Raw genomic sequence first — 17,674 nt, 5'->3', positions numbered from 1 at the left:
AAAGAAATATCCTATGAGGATATTTTACTGCTGATGGAGCTAAGAACATTTAACCTGTGAGAAGTAAGAGAGCAATAGGAATATGAGCCAAGAGAGGAGGGTACAACAGCTTAATGGCAAGACTGCTGGGAGGAAGTCGACTAGAAGGACTTCTGAACTGGTTACTGAACAAGTATATGAGGATGTGTGGTGGGATGGATTTATCTGTTATGTAATTGAAAGACAATCAGTTCTTGCATTCCCTCGGGAGTGGCAGGTGATCAGTTCCCTTGGCTGCCATCTATTAATAGATGGGTTATACTTCCTGGGTGATTCTCTGGTAGATAAGGATGCTGCTTTGGAAGGACTTATCTTTGGTTCTGTTTGAGTGTAAGATCTTTGGGGAATCTTAGGGATCAATGCTAGTAATTTCGAGAGAGGCTCCATTGTGATGGGGGCCTTCAAGGGCAGAAAGGCCTACCTATGCAGGTGAACTAGGTGACTGAGAGTGGTAAGGCCTTTTTGCTGCATCCTACAAAGTCAAAGAACAGAATAAGGAGGATTCATCAAGAGGCTGAGCTCAACTAGTCTCAGAGGATAGAGGAAAACTGGGAGAGTACAGAAGCCCTGAAGCCAAGGTCAGCAGGGTCAAATGATGCAAAGAGGTCAAGATGAAGCCTAAAGAGTGTCTATTTGATTTAGTACCAATGTTCTAAAGCCAAAGACAGAGCTATAAATAATCAGACATTAAACACAGTTTGAAGAGAAAATAAAATACTCATGTTTAATTGCATCATCCTAGTACAAACATTATTTTATTTCTTCTGACTCTTCTATGTCTGTTTTATATTACAGTGGCATCTTTTTTTTCACGAATGAATTTTAGTAGCCATGGAATTTGATATAGAAGTGATTTTTCCCTATCTAATACTGCCAAGGTCTGTTTTCCTTAGATAATTTATAGATAGATTTAAAATAGAATTGACATTTCTAATTGCATGCTAAACTCTGTCAAAGATATCATACCTGCTTTATAGTATTATTAAATTCAAAGATGTCATACCTGCTTCATAGTATTATTAAAGCTGTAGTCGTCCCTACCATGTATTTCCCACACTATGAAATTTGCTTTAACATCTTCAATAAAACCATTAGCATTGAACCTGAAAAAAAAATAACAGTTAAGTATAAAAAAGAGAGTTCCATCTTTCAAGTCAGATGGGCTGAGGTTTAAATCCTGTCTTTATTACTTAATAGCTTTGTTACCCTGGAGAAGTTACTTAAACATTTGAAGACTCAATTTTCTTATGTGTAAAATAATAGTAGTATCTATTATAAAGTCTATTTTGACTACTGAATAAAATGACATTTAAAAATAAAAATCAGTCCAGCCAGTGGCATGGTGGTTAAAGTGGCTGGATCCCACTTGGCTTACTGCATGGTTTAAGTTCCATGGCTTAAAAAATATGCCAGGCACATGTGTGTACATGCCCAACATCCTAAGAGGAGAATAGAGAAGATAGGATTGTGGCATGGGCATCCCCCGGGGAGAAGACATATGTAATTCCTTACTTTCCTGTCTCTGTCTGTCTGTCTGTCTGTCTGTCTCTTCCTTTCTGTGGCAAGCGCAAGCCCTACAGCAAACAAAAACTCCTTAATCATAATTAAGAATTTGTCACTTTTTGAACAGGTGGAACTTATGTTGGGGAAAGCATTTACTGAACACCTAATTCACTGATTGCCTAGCAAGTACTAGAGAAGGAAACCACAAAATGACTATGATGAGAACTGAGATACTGCAGCTCTCCCAGGAGGAAGCAGCTGGAAGATGTTGGCTCTGTCTCAAAGGATCAGCAGTACCTGTAAGAGCTGAGGGATTGTTGAGAAGCCGAAGTCATCTATAATTATGCTCCCTGGAGCGACAGACACCAGCAAAGACTCCTACACAAACGAGATAGCCCTCCCCTGATGCTAGGACTGGATACCTAAACTCTATTGAGCTTGAAGAATTTACCTAACAGTTAGTTTTAAAAGAGATGAGGTACTTCATATTAAGATTTTTCTTTCCTGCTACCATATGAAAATAGGAGCTTGAGACCAAAGCTTAAGTTCAGTTATTGATAAAGTCACACATTTGCATACCAGAACATGTGACTGTAAAAATGGTTCCATGGCTTCTTTCTCCATCAGTTATTGCCCATATTTCTGAATGAAATTGTCCCCCATACCCTATATCATTCACTTAGTGACCTCAGGTACTTGCTGCTGATTCATGGACTGTTGCCCAACTCTCTGACATAATTTCTTGTTTCACAATTCTGTGTCTATTCAAAAAAAAGAACAGGACTTTAACAGTGTGTCCTTATTCACATTCCAGATCTCTGCTTCCTTCGCCTTGCCATTGTGCTATCTGGCTTTCCAGGTCTGGTACAGCTTGTTACCCTCCCAGTGGTCCCATTCTCACAATTTGAGTAGGAAACCTTTAGATGCCAAAAAGTGGCATCTGAGAAGTTATTTTATTTTCATCTTAATTAGTTTTGAGAAATCATGAATAGATGAATTCACAAGATCAGTTCTCAAGCAGACATGACTAGCTATGGATTTGAATATTGATCATCAATTTACTTCTTGGTAGAGAAGGAGGGCCACAGAGAATTTATTTTTCTTGTTAGAAGACATATGCACTCACCAGAGAGAAACAGAGATAGAGGAGAAAAGAAGAAACCATTTCCCATGGGGAATGATCATGCTGTAATCCTATCTCCTTCTTCCTTTCCAGATTTTGAGCACGCCCAACATACCTGGTGTATTTTCTAAGCCACCAGATCTGGGACCTGAACTGTGCTATGGGCCACAGGACTTCTAAAGAGAACTGTGGACTTTTTCACCATAAAAACATGCTCAGACATGTGTGTAAACATATACTTTTGTATAAAACGCATAATCTCTCAGATATTTGGGTCAGGTTTTAACAAAGTTGTAAGTCTAATAACTTTGGAAGGAGTAGGTGTCTAATTGCATCACCTGAAATTCATCAGATTCTTAAATTATTAAGAACTAGTCCCGGGACCAGCAGTTGGCGTAATGGCTATGTCGCTGGACTCCCACGTAGGCAACCGCGGCTCAAGTCCCGGACCCGGTGGCTTAAACTCATGCTGAGTGTGTGTGTGCATACCCAAGATCCCAAGAAGAGAATGGAGGAGAAGGGATTGCAGTGTGACCATCCCCTATGGGGGGTGATTTCTGGTTTTATGTCTCTCTGTCTCTCTCTGTCTTTCTGGTGAGCGCACGCGCCCTATATCAAAAACCTCTCTGAAATAAATGAATGAATGAATGAACGAACGAACGAACGAATGAACTAGCCCCAAAGCCACGTTTTACTTTTGGAGAGATTTTTGTTATTGGGCACATGTGCTTGCCAGAGAGACAGAAAGTGAGAAGTCACTCTCCAGGAGGGATGGCCATGCTGCAATCTCTTCTTCATTCTCCTTTAGGGATTTTGGGCACATGCACGTATGCCCCATGGGTTTCAAGCTATCTAGTCCTGGACTTGAACCTTGCACCCATGTGGGTGTCCAGCACCTTAACCACTACACCACCTGTTGGCCTCCATGTTGTAATTTTTAAAAAAGATTTTAATTGAATGATGTGAGCTGGCATTGGTTGACTCACATAAAAGCAAAAAGCGGGATCAACAGATGACACAATGGTTCCATTACTGAACTCCCACATAGTCGACTGCAGTGTGAATTCTAGACCCAGCAGCTTCAAACTCACAACAGGCACATGTGCAAGTGTGCCCAAAATCCCAAGAGGAGAACGGAGGAGAGGAGATTATGGCATGGCCATCTCCCCTGGTGGCTGATTGCTCCCTTTCTGTCTCTCTGTCTCTCTGGTGAGTGCACACACCCTATAGAAAAATATCTCTTGAAAAAATCAAAAAGGAAAAAGTTGGGACCAGCAGATGGTGTAATGGTTACGTTGCTGGACTCACACATAGTCCACCACTGCTTGAGTCTCGGACCCAGTGGCTTAAAACTCATACTGGGTGCATGTGTGCGAATGTGCCCAAAATCCCTAGAGGAGAGAAAGGATTGTAGTGTGGCCATCCCCCCCAGGAGGGTGATTTCTCTCTTTCTGTCTCTTTGTGACTCTGGTGAGCACAGATGCCCTATAGCAAAAATCTCACTTAAAAACAAAACAAAACAAAACAAAAAGCAAAAGGCCACAGTGCTATCTAGTGGCAATATGGATGAATTGTGAGAAATGTGGATAGCTCCTTATATTAAATCTATTCTTCCTTTATTTGTACAATTCTGCCCAACCTTGTTCCTAAGTTATTCCCTATGAAGGTAAGGTGTTTGTTGTAATCTAGAGACCTTGACTATGGACTAATTTTCTAGTGGTCACCCCTGTTCATTGGTTATCAAAGCTTATTCAAGTCTGCCTGATTTGCAAAGCTAATGAATTAATTAGCAACCAAAATCACCTTTGATGAATACCTGGATTGGATACCCAGTTATAACTATGTATTGCTATAATTCAACTGAACTGGACACTAAGCCTTATTGATCTGACTGTCCCAATGTCGCTGCTCTCTAATATCCAGTCATTTATCCTAGGGAAATTGGAAGCTGAAAGTTTTATCAAGTGAGTTCTAGTAACAGAAATACAAATATATTATCTCCAGACCAAAGTGCTGCCACAGTAGTCCAAAATAGTACTATTCTGGTGGTCTGCTCTCTGATCCCAACATTTTCCATTTTCCACATATCCTTTCATCTGTCCTTGACCTCATAGAGATTTTTGGTCTCTGAGCTCTTCCCTTCTTTTCTACACAGCAGTTCCTTCCTAGGTTGTCTTCATTTCCTACTCAGCCCAATCTATCTATTTCTTTCTTTGTTTCATTGCCAGAGGATGTGTGTGTGTGTGTGTGTGTGTGTGTGTGTGTGTGTGCGAGAGAGAGAGAGAGAGAGAGAGAATTCCCAGTGGTGTCTGGTCACGCTATATTCCCCTTTCCTCTATTCCTCTGTCACATCAAGATCCTGAGAAGGCACAAACACACATATGCAGCATGTTTTTCAAGCCACTGAGGCCAAGATTTAAATGTGGGATATGGCTCCCTCTACATAATGCTTAACTCCTGCATTACAGGGCCAGCCCTCATATCAGGATTTTGGGCACATGCCTGGCATGATTTTCAAACCACCATAGTTGGCCAGGTGGGATCCAGCTCTTATGCACAGTGCCTAACCACTGTGCTTCAGGCTGGCCCTAACTTGGCTTGAAATGATTTACTCCTTTTTTAAAAAAGAATTATTTATTATTTAATTTTATTTATTATTATTGTTATTTAAGTTGATCAGAGAGAGAGAGAAAAAAAATAGAGATAAAGCAAGCCATCAGGTCTGGTATTCACACTGCAGTCAGCCATGTGGGAGTTCAGTGCCTTAATCACCACACCACCTGCGGCCCCAAGTGATTTGCTCTTGATGCTATATAGATGCACGAGTAGGAGCAGGGAGAGCAACAAAAAGACTATGGTAATTATTCAGTTCAGTAATGATGACTTGGGTCAGCATGGTAGCCGTGTAAGTGGTGATAAGGAGATTCCATGTGCACTTTGAAGAGAGAACCAGTAGCATTCACTGTAGGATTGTCTATAGGTAATAAAAGAAAGGGAATAGTCAGCGATTATTTCAAAGTTTTGGCCTCATCAACCAAAATGATGGCATTGCTATCAACTGAAATATGAAAAGACTAATGGCATAGCAGGTTTTGAAGGAAAGGACAGGAGTTCAGTTTTGGATAGGTTACATTTGAAATTTCTAAATATCTGTATTCAACATCTCAATGGAATTTTTAGTCTGGGGTTCAGGAATTGGGCCTGTTTCCATTTTCTAGACTACCTTACATTTTGATCTGGGCCATGGCATTAGGGTTCAGATAATGGGATGTGAGTGGAAGTGAGGCAAACTACGTTTAGTCTTGATCCTTTAAAATATCACTTGAGGCCCAGCAGGTGCCATGGTTGTTCAAATGCTGGACTCCCCACATGGCCCCCATGATCTGAGCCTAGACCTGGAGACTTGCTTTCTCACTTTCCCTTTTTCTCTCTCTCTGGTCAGATTAAAGTAATAATAATAACAAATAAAAATTAAATAATTATTTCAAAAATAAAGTACCCCGTGTAATCCTTCGAGTCTTCTTTTTTTCAGACATGATGATAACCTAGGAGGGGCCATGTGTAGATAATATAGCTGTGATATATATCATACTCTGACATGAAAAGAGCTAAACATTCAGGGTGTAGATACAGTTTCAGGATATATCAATATTTTGAGACATTTGAGTCTGTGAGACTGAATGACATCACTGAAAGAGAGTTGGTATGGGAAAAAGAAAAAAGCGCCCTCAGCCTTGGGAATTCAGAGAGGAAAGAAGGAACTATGAAATTGAGGAGGAATCTATTAGTGATATAGCAGAACAAGTGGAAGAACGAGGTATCCTGGAAGCCAAATTAAAAAAAAAATTCAAGTAAAGTGGGTGACTAATTATATCAATTCTTGTTAGTGAAATAAAGGTAAAAATTGAGAACTGATCACTGGTTTAGCAAAATGGAGGTCATAGATCATATTAGCTACTAGTGCCAATAAACTGAAAACCAAGTCTCACATATATTGAGTACTCAAAAATATTCATTATTAAATACATGATGATTGATTAATCTTACTTTCATATTTTTATTTTGAAACCTTCAAAATAAGTAACAAAAAATCTGATGAGACTTACAATTGAATTGAAGGTTGAAATTTTTCTTTGGAATCAAGTTTCAAAGGGCAGCCATATTTTTTCCAGTCAAATCTTACTTTCTAGAAAAGGAAAATTGCTTTAGCTATTTTATATATTTGGCCCATTAACAAAATTATAGTTTTCTTACCAAGTTTTCAGATGGTCGATCCCTCAGATATGACCTATAAGACAGACATTTTTCATTAGTTTTTCTTTCCCTTTCTAAACTTAAAAACTGAAACTGTGACTTCATATAGGCAAGGAGATGTCACAGAAGTCAAGTAGATCATCATAATCGTAAAATACTGAGTGCTAATTACGTTTCAGGTATCTTCTACAACAACCAACAAGGTGTAAATTATGGCTCAAAGCTACAAACCTGGCTTTACGACTAACGGAGATGCATATGATTATACAGTCCATGTTCACTGTGCTATTACAGTGCAGTTCTTTCCCGAATATTAACAGGTGAAAGAACTAGGGACTTCCGAGTCAGTAACAATAGATATGCATTTTTAAACTTCAGCTACCACCTAAATTAGGTTTCTTGCTATGCTGCTCCTTCATGAACTCCAGGGTTTATTGCTTTAAAACTAGTTTCCCACATCCATTTTCTGTCTTGTCAATCTTCAAACTGGAATCACAGTCACTAGCCACATGCTCCATACCATGTTCAAGGGATCAGATTTAAGAAACTGGTGCCATAGGAGATAGAGCCCATTTCATACCTTACCCTTCAGGCCCAGCTGCTACACAGATACTAAACAGTGGTGCCTTCACTGAGTATTAAATGTTTCCTCCTCACTACAGTGTCTTCTTTCCTTCATTAAGCATTACAAGCTGGAGCATGTAGGCTCGCCACTCCTCCACCCTGCCTTGAAGTTTAATAAAAATCACTTAAGGAATATGCCCATCGTTTCACTTATTTTAATTAAATAGGAAGAGAAAATTTCATAGTTTTTTAAAGGTTGTTATAAAGATTTCAGAAGTTATGGACTTTTATCCTTCTGACAACCTAATAAATATTTTTTAAAGTTTTAAGATTTTTATCTTTAGGAGATAAACTCTTGATAGTTATGTCTTAAATAAATCACATTATTAAAAATAAATATGTATTAAATTAAACACAAACTATAGTGTAAAGTCCCATTACTAGAATGTCTGATGTCAGGTCTTTCCTGGTAAATGTATAACTTCTAAGCTTAATCACAGTCACAAAAAGTTATAAAAGAATTATGTGGGAAAAAATATTTGTGTATGCGGGCATTTCAGAAAGTTAATGGAAAATAGATTTAAAGTAGTTTATTGGGACAAGCAGATGGCATAATGGTTACGTCACTGGACTCCCATATAAATGAACATGGTTCAAATCCTGCACCCAGTGGCTTAAAACTTTCTCTGGGCATGTGTGCGTGTGTGCTCAAAATCCCGAGAGAATGGAGGAGAAGGGATTGAGGTGTGGCCATCCTCCTGGGAGTGCGATTTCTTGCTTTCTGTCTCTTGTTTAGTCTCCAATGAATGCACATGCCCTATAGCAAAAATCTCTCTTAAATAAAAACAGTAGTTTATTTTCCTGCAAAAGAAATCTGAAATCTACACAAAGCTTTTTCATAACATGCATTTTCTATGATGTTTTAAAAGACTCTCAACCCCTTAAACAATATGGGATTTGAGATTACACATATGTAAGTGAGGTTTGCTTTTTCAATTGAATTGAAGGAGACCATGACTCACTATTTCCCTTGTATATTTCAAAAAAGTTATTTATAGCTTCTATACATTTTATTTAATATTAAAACTGCCTGCATAGTGTCAAAGGAGCACATGATGCTAATAGGAATTCAATGAGTAAGTGCTAACTGATTATAAATGACTGGTACAACATTGACATAAAACTCAGTCTTATTTAAAAATATTTCTTACTTTTCAATCACGTAAGAAAAATCATGGTGAAGACAATCTTTGTTATTAAATCTACAAAAAAAGAAACAAAGTTGTAATATCATCACATATGTTTGCTTAAATATTTGATGGTCTAGCTCAATGATTCTCAATCTGGAGAGTATCACAGAATCATATTTATGAAATTAGAATCATTAGGGTTCACATGAAGCCCTAGGATTTCCATTTTTTAAAAAATCATCTGTATAAAATTTTCTGAGGAAACCAGAATTAGAATTCTACTGATTTACCTCTTAGGTTTGGCCTACTTATTAAAAATTCATAGAAAGCTGGGGTGGGAGAGAAGTCAGCCAAAGGATACAAAATTTCAGTTACATAAGAGGAATAAATTCAAGAAACTATTGTACAACACAGTGATTGCAGGTAATAATGTACTCTTGGAAAATGCTAAGAGTGGATGTTAAGTGTTCTTGCCACAAAAATGATAACCATGGGGGTTGATGCTAGATTTCGTATTCCACAGTGTATTTATAAACATGTTGTACATGAACAGCCTTCAAAAAGTTCATGAAAAAAATGGAATTAAAACATGAGCTTACTTTTGTGTCTCCAAAATTGAAATGCATGCATAGTATTTTTATAATACATATTTTCTAAGAACTTTTTGAAGACCACTTTTAGATACAATTTCTTCTGTCAATTTAAAATACTAAAATAGGTCAGCAGGTGGCATGGATGTTAAGGTACTGGATCCCACATGACCAACTGCCTGGTTTGAAAATCATGCCAGGTGTGTGTGTGTGCGTGTGCACAGGAATGCACACCCCAAATCCTGAGGAGACGGGTGGAGAAGGGACTGCAGCGTGGCCATCCCCCCACAGTGTGTGTGTGGGGGGTGATTTCTTACTTTCTGTCTGTCTCTCTAGCAAGGGCATGCTCCCTATAACACAAAGAAAAAAAATCTAAAAACCAAAACCAAACAAACAAAAACCCCAAAGCAGAAAACAACAAATGTGGGTGAAGATGTGGAAAACCTGAAACCCTCATATGTTACTAATGGCAATGTAAAATGTCACAGGGCTGTATAAAAGTTTGGTGGTGGGGCTGGTAGGTGGCATGGTGGTTAAGGCTTTGGACTTCCACATGACTGACCAGAATTCATGTCCTGGACCTGGTGGCTTGCTTTCACACTTTCCTTCTCTCTCTCTCTGACTTTCTCTGGTCAGATTTAAAAAGTAATAATAATGATAAATACATAAAATTAAATCAATTTTTTAAAAAAGCAGTTGGGTGGTTCCTCAACAAGATAAATATAGGATTATCATATCACCCAGTAATTCCACTCCTAGATACTTACCCCAAATCATTGAAAACAAGTACTCAAACAAATTTGTACATGAATAGTCATAGAAGCACTATTTACAAAAGCCGAAAGGTAAAAACACCCCAAATACCCGCAAACTGATGAACGGATAAACAAAATACGGTATGTCCATATATGGAGTATTACTCAGTCATAAAAGGAAGTGAAGTACAGTGCCACAACATGACTGGAACTCAGAAATGCGCTAAGTGAAAAAGTAAGCCATGAAGGTTACATATTGTATGATTACATTCATATGAACTATCTAGAATAGGTGAATCTACAGAGAGATTAGATTAATGGCCATCAGGGACCGAACAGAAACAAAATGGGAAATGACTGCTTATTGGATAGTTTCCTATTGGAGATGATGAAAATATTTTGGAACTGGTTAGTGGTGCCATCTGCACAACACTGTAAGGGTACCTAATGGCACTTAATTGTATATTTTAAAATGGTTAAAAGGGTAAATTTATAAGAATCTTATTACAGTTTTTTCTAACACATAAGACATAATTTATTACTAAAGGTGTAGTCACAGTCACTGAGGTGCAAGGTTTATTCCCCATGCAAATACCTGATTACCCACCAAGGCTTTACTGGTTGGAAATGGTTGTCCCATAATCACTACATTTCCACCTACTAGGAGCCTAGGGTTGTTTAATAAGACCTGGATTCCTGAGGAGCAGCAGGTGGCATAGTGTGTTATGTCATTGGATTCTCACATGGCTGATAGCAGTTCAAGTGCCAGACCCGGTGGCTTGAAAATCACATGGGGGGAGTGGGAAGGGACCAACAGATGGTAGTGGTTACACTGATAGACTCCCACATAGTTTACTGCGCTTCAAGTCCTCTCACATGGCTGATAGCAGTTCAAGTGCCAGACCCGGTGGCTTGAAAATCACATGGGGGGAGTGGGAAGGGACCAACAGATGGTAGTGGTTACACTGATAGACTCCCACAGTTTACTGCGCTTCAAGTCCTAGACCCAGTGACTTAAAACTCATGCCAGTCGTGTGTGCGTGAGTGCCCAAGATCCGGAGAGGGCAATGGAGGAGAAGAGATTTGGGGGTGGCCATTCCCCCTAGGGGGTGATTTATTTATTTCTGTCTGTCTTTCTCTGTCTGGTGAGCACACACACCCTATAGCTAAAATCTCCCTCTCTCAAAGAAGAAGTAGAAGAAAGTCACACAGGGCATATGTGCATGCATGCCCAAGATCCTAGGAGGAGAAAGGAGAAGAAGGAATTGGAGCTTGACCATCTTTCCAGGGGTGATTTCTCACTTCTCCTCTCATTGTGTCTGTCTCTCTCTGCTGGCGAGTGCACATACCCTGAGGCAAAAACCTCTTCAAAAAAAAAAAAGAGCTGGGTTACTGAAGAAGGCATTTCCATAGATGTCATAATCATAGAGGTTTGCTCTTCTACAAGACTGCTCTTTTTTTTCAGGAGAGAGAGAGAGAGATTTTTGCTATAGGGCATATGCACTCACAGGAGAGACAGAAAGCAAGAAATCACCCCCCAGAGGAGATGCTGCAGTTCCTTCTCCTCCATTCTCCGCAAAGTGTTTTGGGCACGCACATAAGTCTGGTGAGAGTTTTAAGCTGTCCAGTCTGGAACTCGAACCATGGTCAACTATGTTGGGAGTCCAACAACATAACCATTTCACCATCTGCTGGTTCCTACAAGTCTACTCTTACATAAAAATATCTGACTCCCTTAGGAAGGTTCCTCCACCTTCAATGAATGTATTGCTTTCTGTCTTGTGTAAGTTTTCTTATGGTTAATGAGGACAGACAAGTGAGAAAAGGCCTTGTCACACTCAATGCATACATATGGTTTCTCTCCGGTATGAATTTGCTGATGCTGAATGAGTTTAGACTTGCTTCTAAAGGTTTTTTCACACTCACTACACTCATAAAGTTTCTCTCCCATGTGAATTCTCTGGTGTTTAGTCAGGTCTTACTTATAAAGAAGGTTCTACAATCACTGCATTCATAAGGCTTCTCTTCTGTGTGAAGTCTCTGATGTACAATGAGGTGTGCCTTCTGGGAAAAGGCTTTTCCACACTGCATCCAGAGAGATTCTCTCGAGTGTGAAACTGCCAATGCTTATACAGAGCAAGAGACCACCAAGAAGGTCCCCATGCCACAATCCACCTCCAGCCTCAGCCAGCCAGGATCACAAGCGTACACATGCCCAGGATCCCAAAGAAACTGCGGGATGTAAAGCTAGGACTTTCCCATATGGCCTCAACATAATGGTCAATGAAGTAACAGAATGTTTAGTAAGTTAAGTTACTCATTTGACCATTTAGTTGCTTTCAGGGTAACTTAGAAGGAATCCTAGCCCTCACTCTTTTTAGATGGCTATTGAAGGTCTAGACCAACCCCCACCCTGAATCCAAACCCCAAGAGATGTCCTCCTTCATCAATAGCTCTCTTGGCTCTCCTGAAGTACTTTGGACCCCTTATTACCCCACGTCTCTCCTGGTGACTCCAAAAACCTTTGGTCTGTTACAGCCTGCATCTGAGATATTAGAGTTGATTTTGGGGTTCCAGAGCAATGAGTCATTGACTAAGGCCCAGAGTAAGGCTCTGAAATCCATGGTTTTTGTTGCTGTTGCTGTTTTTTCTTTTTTCTTTTTCTTTTTCCTTTATTTATTTATTTATTTATTTTTGAGAGGTTTTTTGCTATAGGGTGCGTGTGCTCACCAGAAACACACAGAGAGAGACAGAGAGACAGAAAGCCAGAAATCACCCCCAAGGGGGGATGACCATGCCGCAATCCCTTCTCCTTCATTCTCTTCTCAGGATCTTGGGCACGCACGCACACGTACACATGCCCAGCATGAGTTTAAGCCACTGGGTCCGGGACTAGAACTGCAGTTGACTACATGGGAGTCCAGCGACTGCCATTATGCCAACTGCTGGTCCTTGAAATCCATGATTTTTAATTTTTGTTGTTGTTGTTAGTGCATTTAGATTTGAGGATTCAGAATGTAAAATACTGCCACAGCAATACAGTTTAACAGAAACCAGTCCCGTACTACAGTCATTCTAGTGAATGACCCTCAGGTAAACATAAGAAAAGTAACTATTGGTGGGAACCAGCAGTTAGCAAAATGGCTACGTCGCTGGACTCCCACGTAGTCGACTGCGGTTCACGTCCCGGACCCGGTGGCTTAAAACTCACGCCGGGCGTGTGTGCGTGCGTGCCCAAGATCCCAAGAGGAGAATGGAGGAGAAAGGATTGCGGCATGGCCATCCCTCCTGGGGGGTGATTTCTGGCTTTCTGTCTCTCTGGCTTTCTCTGGCTTTCTGGTGAGCTCACATGCCCTATAGTAAAAACCTCTCAAAAAAAAAAATATGCAGAAAACCAAGGCTTCTTTGACATAAGTAAAAACATTGGAACCAGCAGGTGGTGTGGTGGTTAAGAGCACTGGACTTCCACATGACCAACTGCGGTTTGAGTCCCGGACCTGCCTGCTTGCTTTTTCACTTTCCCTCTCTTTATTTCTCTCTCTCCTGTGTCCCTCTCTGGTCAAATTAAGATAAATAATAAAATAATTCTTTTAAAAAAAGAAATAAAATTATAACTGATTTCAGTGGGATATAAAACAGAGGTAGGTATTTCTCCCTCTTATTTCTCTGGGTTGAGCTGTAGACTCAAGAGCTGAGAGGTAATTGCAAAGATAGAAACTGGCTTATTGGACTGGTTCTGATGCCTGGTGGTTATAGCAGCTCAATCCTACATGGCTGGTTGGCACTAGTTGGTGTTTGAGTTCTTGACCCAGATGTTTGAAAAATATGCCAGATAAGTGTACATTCATGTCCAAAATCCCCAAAGGAGGGACACAGAGGGGAGGGATTGAGGTATGACTATACCCAACAAGGGGGGCTTTCTCCGCACCCTCTCCCTCTTTCTCTGTCTGTCTCTGGTGAGCCACATAAAGCCCACTGGCAAAAAGAAAAAAAAGAAGAGAAAAGAAATTGCCTTATTAAAAGGGAGGTGAGGATCAGAAGGTGGTATAGTGGTAAAAGAACTAGAATCCCATATGTCTCACCATGGCTTGAGTAGCAGACCTGGAGGTTTGCTTTCTCTTTCTCTGTGTATCTCTCATGAGTGCATGTGCCTATAGAAAATTTGAAAATAATAATAGTAATTAATAAAATTAAATAAATAATACTTTTTAAAAAAGAGGTGAAGAAGAATGCTTTGCTTTTTTAGTATGATTCAAATGTAATATTTGGCTTGTCAGAAAGTTTATATAGGGTGAACAGGTGGCATGGAGGTTAAGGTGCTGTATCCCACATGGCCAATTTTATAGTTCGAGTTCCTGATCCAGCAGCTTGAAAATTACACTGGGTGCATGTGTGTGCATGCCCTAAATCCTGAGAGGAGAATGGAAGACAAAGGACTGTGGCATGGCCATCCTCCACAAAAGGGGGTGATTTCTCACTTAACTTCTTTCTCCCTCTTTCTCTCTTCCTTTCTCTCTCTCTTTCTGGCATGCACACATGCCTTAAAGCAAAACCTAAAAAAAAAAGTTTATACCAATTGAAACGACAACAATGTCAACCCTATTTTGAAATTCATTATGGATGTCAGTCACTAGGCTAATATTACCATTTGTAATTAGCATTTAGTTCATTATTTGTTTTAAAGAGGAAGACAGGTCAAATGAAATACTTGCCCTTTTACTGCAATGAATTTTCCGCGGTCACAGCCAACAGCTACTTGGAACACCTAAAATAAAGTAGTTTAACGTAAGTTCAGTGGCTCTGATTCACATGACCTATAATGTTACCATAGCTAAACACAGTTATATTTTCGGCTTGAAGTAATAAACTTTTAAATATAGGCTTCTGTTATACTGCTCTGTGTTGTTTTCCTCCTTTGATTGCTTTTTGTTTCCTTCTTCCTTTTGTCTCTACACTTATGAGGCCTGAATACTGATTCTCAGGGAATCTATCTGATCTCACCTTTCACATGCACCTCTGCTACCTCGACTATCAACCTCACACTTCCAGCTCACACATCTGGCTCAGCTGGCAGGTTTCTGTCATTTACCTAGCTATTTCATTTGACTTTTCTTTCTCTTTCATAAGTCAATTTATCAGGTATTAAGTAGCATCAAGTAAAACAGCATCTTGTAGGGCTGGCCCCATAGTACAGCAGAGAAATGCTGTGCATAGAGAGCCAGAGCTCTTTCTTCTCTCAGGTCAACACCTGGTTCAAATCTTGGCCCTAGTGGATTGAAAAATACTATGGGTACATATGCCTGTGTGCCCTAAATCCTTACAGCATGGAGAAATGCAAGAAAAGGGACTGTAGCATGACTGCATTCCACTGGAGGGTGCTTTCTCCCTTTCCCTCTCTGGTGAGGGCAAATGTCCTATGGCAATAAAAAAATAAAAAGAAAATAAGATAGAATTTTTTTTCTTATTATTCTTGCTTTAAGCAGCACTATTCTGTATTCAGAGAAGCACTGGCAAAAGGCCAACAGTTAAATCTCTGGCCTAACAATATAGATATTTTAAACCTTACTTAGAACTGCTGTGTGAAAGAAATACATATCTGTGTTTTGTTTAAAAATGAACTACCTGGAATACTATAGCATAATGTGTAAGGGGTTAGAAATTAGCCTACAGTGTCTGACACAGGACTGTGAGAGGCTTCACTGACACGGCTGTGCCTCTGCAAGTAACATTGGGACACAGAAGAGAAGGGCAAGTGCAAAGTCAACGACATCACATGGATGTGCTATGCTTCGGTGCCTTATTTCATAGGCTGCACGTGCCCATGAAAGGCATTTGATGTGGAAAAGGCTATCGTTAAAGCAACCAATGGCACCAGCAGATGACATAATGGTTACGTTGCTGGACTCCCATGTAGTTGACCCAGACTGGAGTCCCAGATCTGGTGGCTTAAAACTCGTGCCAGGCAGTACATGTAAGAGTGTCCCCAAAATCCTGAGAGGAGAATGAAGGAGAAGGAATTTCAGCATGGCCATTTCCCCTGAGGGGATGATTTCTCTCTTTCTCTGTCTTTCTGGTGAGCACACATGCTATACAGCAAAAATCTCTCTCTTCCAACAAACAAACAAAAGCTCATCCTATGGCTCCTCTGCTTTGGACTGTCATCTCCACTCACCCTGCCCTTCTTCACTCCACACCAGTGCTCCCCTTCCGCCATTTCCCACCCTCCCAGCATACTCCCACTGCAGGTCCCTGCATACGTGTGTCCCTCTTCCTGAAATGCCCTTCCCAAAAGAGCTGCCTGTCTCACTCCTGCCTTCTTTCCAGTTTTTACTTACATGCACCTTCTCAGCAAGGCCTTTTCTGAGCATTCTGCACATAAAATAATAACTCTTGTCTTGGCACATTTCCCTATGGCACATAAAGCTATCTGACGCAATTTTATTTACTTGCTCATATAATTATTTTCTGCCTCCTTATCTAGAATGTAATTTACACTAAGACAAGGACTTTATTTTATCCTGCATCCCTGCCTGTGTGTGGCTGGTGCTGCTTAAGTAGCTGATGAAGAGCTGTGTATTTACTTGTAGAGAAACTCCTGACTGGGCTAAACGTGAGCATACAGCCAAATTCATGAGCATCATACTCGAGAGTGGATGACGGTGTATGCAGTACACATTTTGACTACGTTTAGCTTTTACTTTATGTACTCACTTAACAGCTTAACACTCCCAGAGTAGGATTTGATCCCACCATAGAAAATATTATCCACATGGCCTCTTTCATAAAATAAAAGACAACAAGCTGGTGACCCAAAGGTCTTCAGCACCTCTGACCACAGAAAGTGAGTGCTGCATCAATGGTCCCAAATATTGAATCCACTAGGAAGTATACTGGGCTCATGGTCTCCATTTTGATAATTCAACCTAGATAATGTGAGGTTTTCTTGCTTACAACGAAAAATCCCAGTTAACCTAAGCTATGTACAGAGAAACAAACCCCATCAATCTGACTCCAACTCTGAGGAGTAATATAAGACTTTCATTTTTTTTTTTTTTTTTGCATGGTTATGGAGAAGGGGCAATTACACTGTCAAAAAAAACACTGAGGTTTCCTAACACACTTCGTAGACAGTGATTCTTCTATTTCCCTTCCTCTTCCCCCCCCCCTTTTTTAGAGTCTATTTATTTGTTGAGTTGAAAGTTAATAATTATAATGAAATATCTTACAGTATTGTCTATGACTCTCCCATGATAAAGTAAAAACAAAGGCAAGTGGGTAAATCCCCACTGTTACGTGAACTGTCCAGAACGTGTGGTTTAGAGCTGGTGGCTCTGGAACACTAAACCATGGCTGCAGGGCTGAAAACACAAGCTTTTCCCCATCCCACCACTTGACCACCAACATGACGCTCAAGCGAATCATAAGTGCCAAACACTCATTTGTTTACCTTTCATTTTTTAAAATGAAAAACCCCAGAATCTGTTTATTCTGTTCATCTCCCCAATCTTTTCTTTTCTTTTTTTTTTTTTTGGAGAGATTTTTGCTATAGGGCGTGTGCACTCGCCAGACAGAGAGAGACATAGAGACAGAAAGCGAGAAATCACCCCCCAGGGGGGATGGTCACGCCGCAATCCCTTCTCCTCCATTCTCCTCTTG

General features: G+C 40.1%; 1 protein-coding gene across 1 annotated transcript in view; it reads right to left on the bottom strand.

The window, feature by feature from the left end:
* Positions 1–17,674, bottom strand: part of CATSPERE (catsper channel auxiliary subunit epsilon) — a 226,285-nt gene that overhangs the window by 37,968 nt on the left and 170,643 nt on the right. The window contains exons 15-18 of the mRNA XM_006157233.2: positions 8,695–8,745; positions 6,920–6,953; positions 6,772–6,851; positions 1,043–1,142 (exon numbers count right to left, since the gene is read on the bottom strand). Of these exons, the coding sequence (XP_006157295.1) occupies positions 1,043–1,142; positions 6,772–6,851; positions 6,920–6,953; positions 8,695–8,745 (265 nt within the window). The remainder of the gene's footprint in view (positions 1–1,042; positions 1,143–6,771; positions 6,852–6,919; positions 6,954–8,694; positions 8,746–17,674) is intronic.

This window comes from Tupaia chinensis, unplaced genomic scaffold (assembly GCF_000334495.1).
Source record: "Tupaia chinensis unplaced genomic scaffold, TupChi_1.0 Scaffold000532_1, whole genome shotgun sequence".
NCBI classification, from domain to species: domain Eukaryota; kingdom Metazoa; phylum Chordata; class Mammalia; order Scandentia; family Tupaiidae; genus Tupaia; species Tupaia belangeri.
The sequence above is the reverse complement of the archived record's forward strand: the minus strand, read 5'-3'. Positions and strand labels throughout refer to the sequence as shown.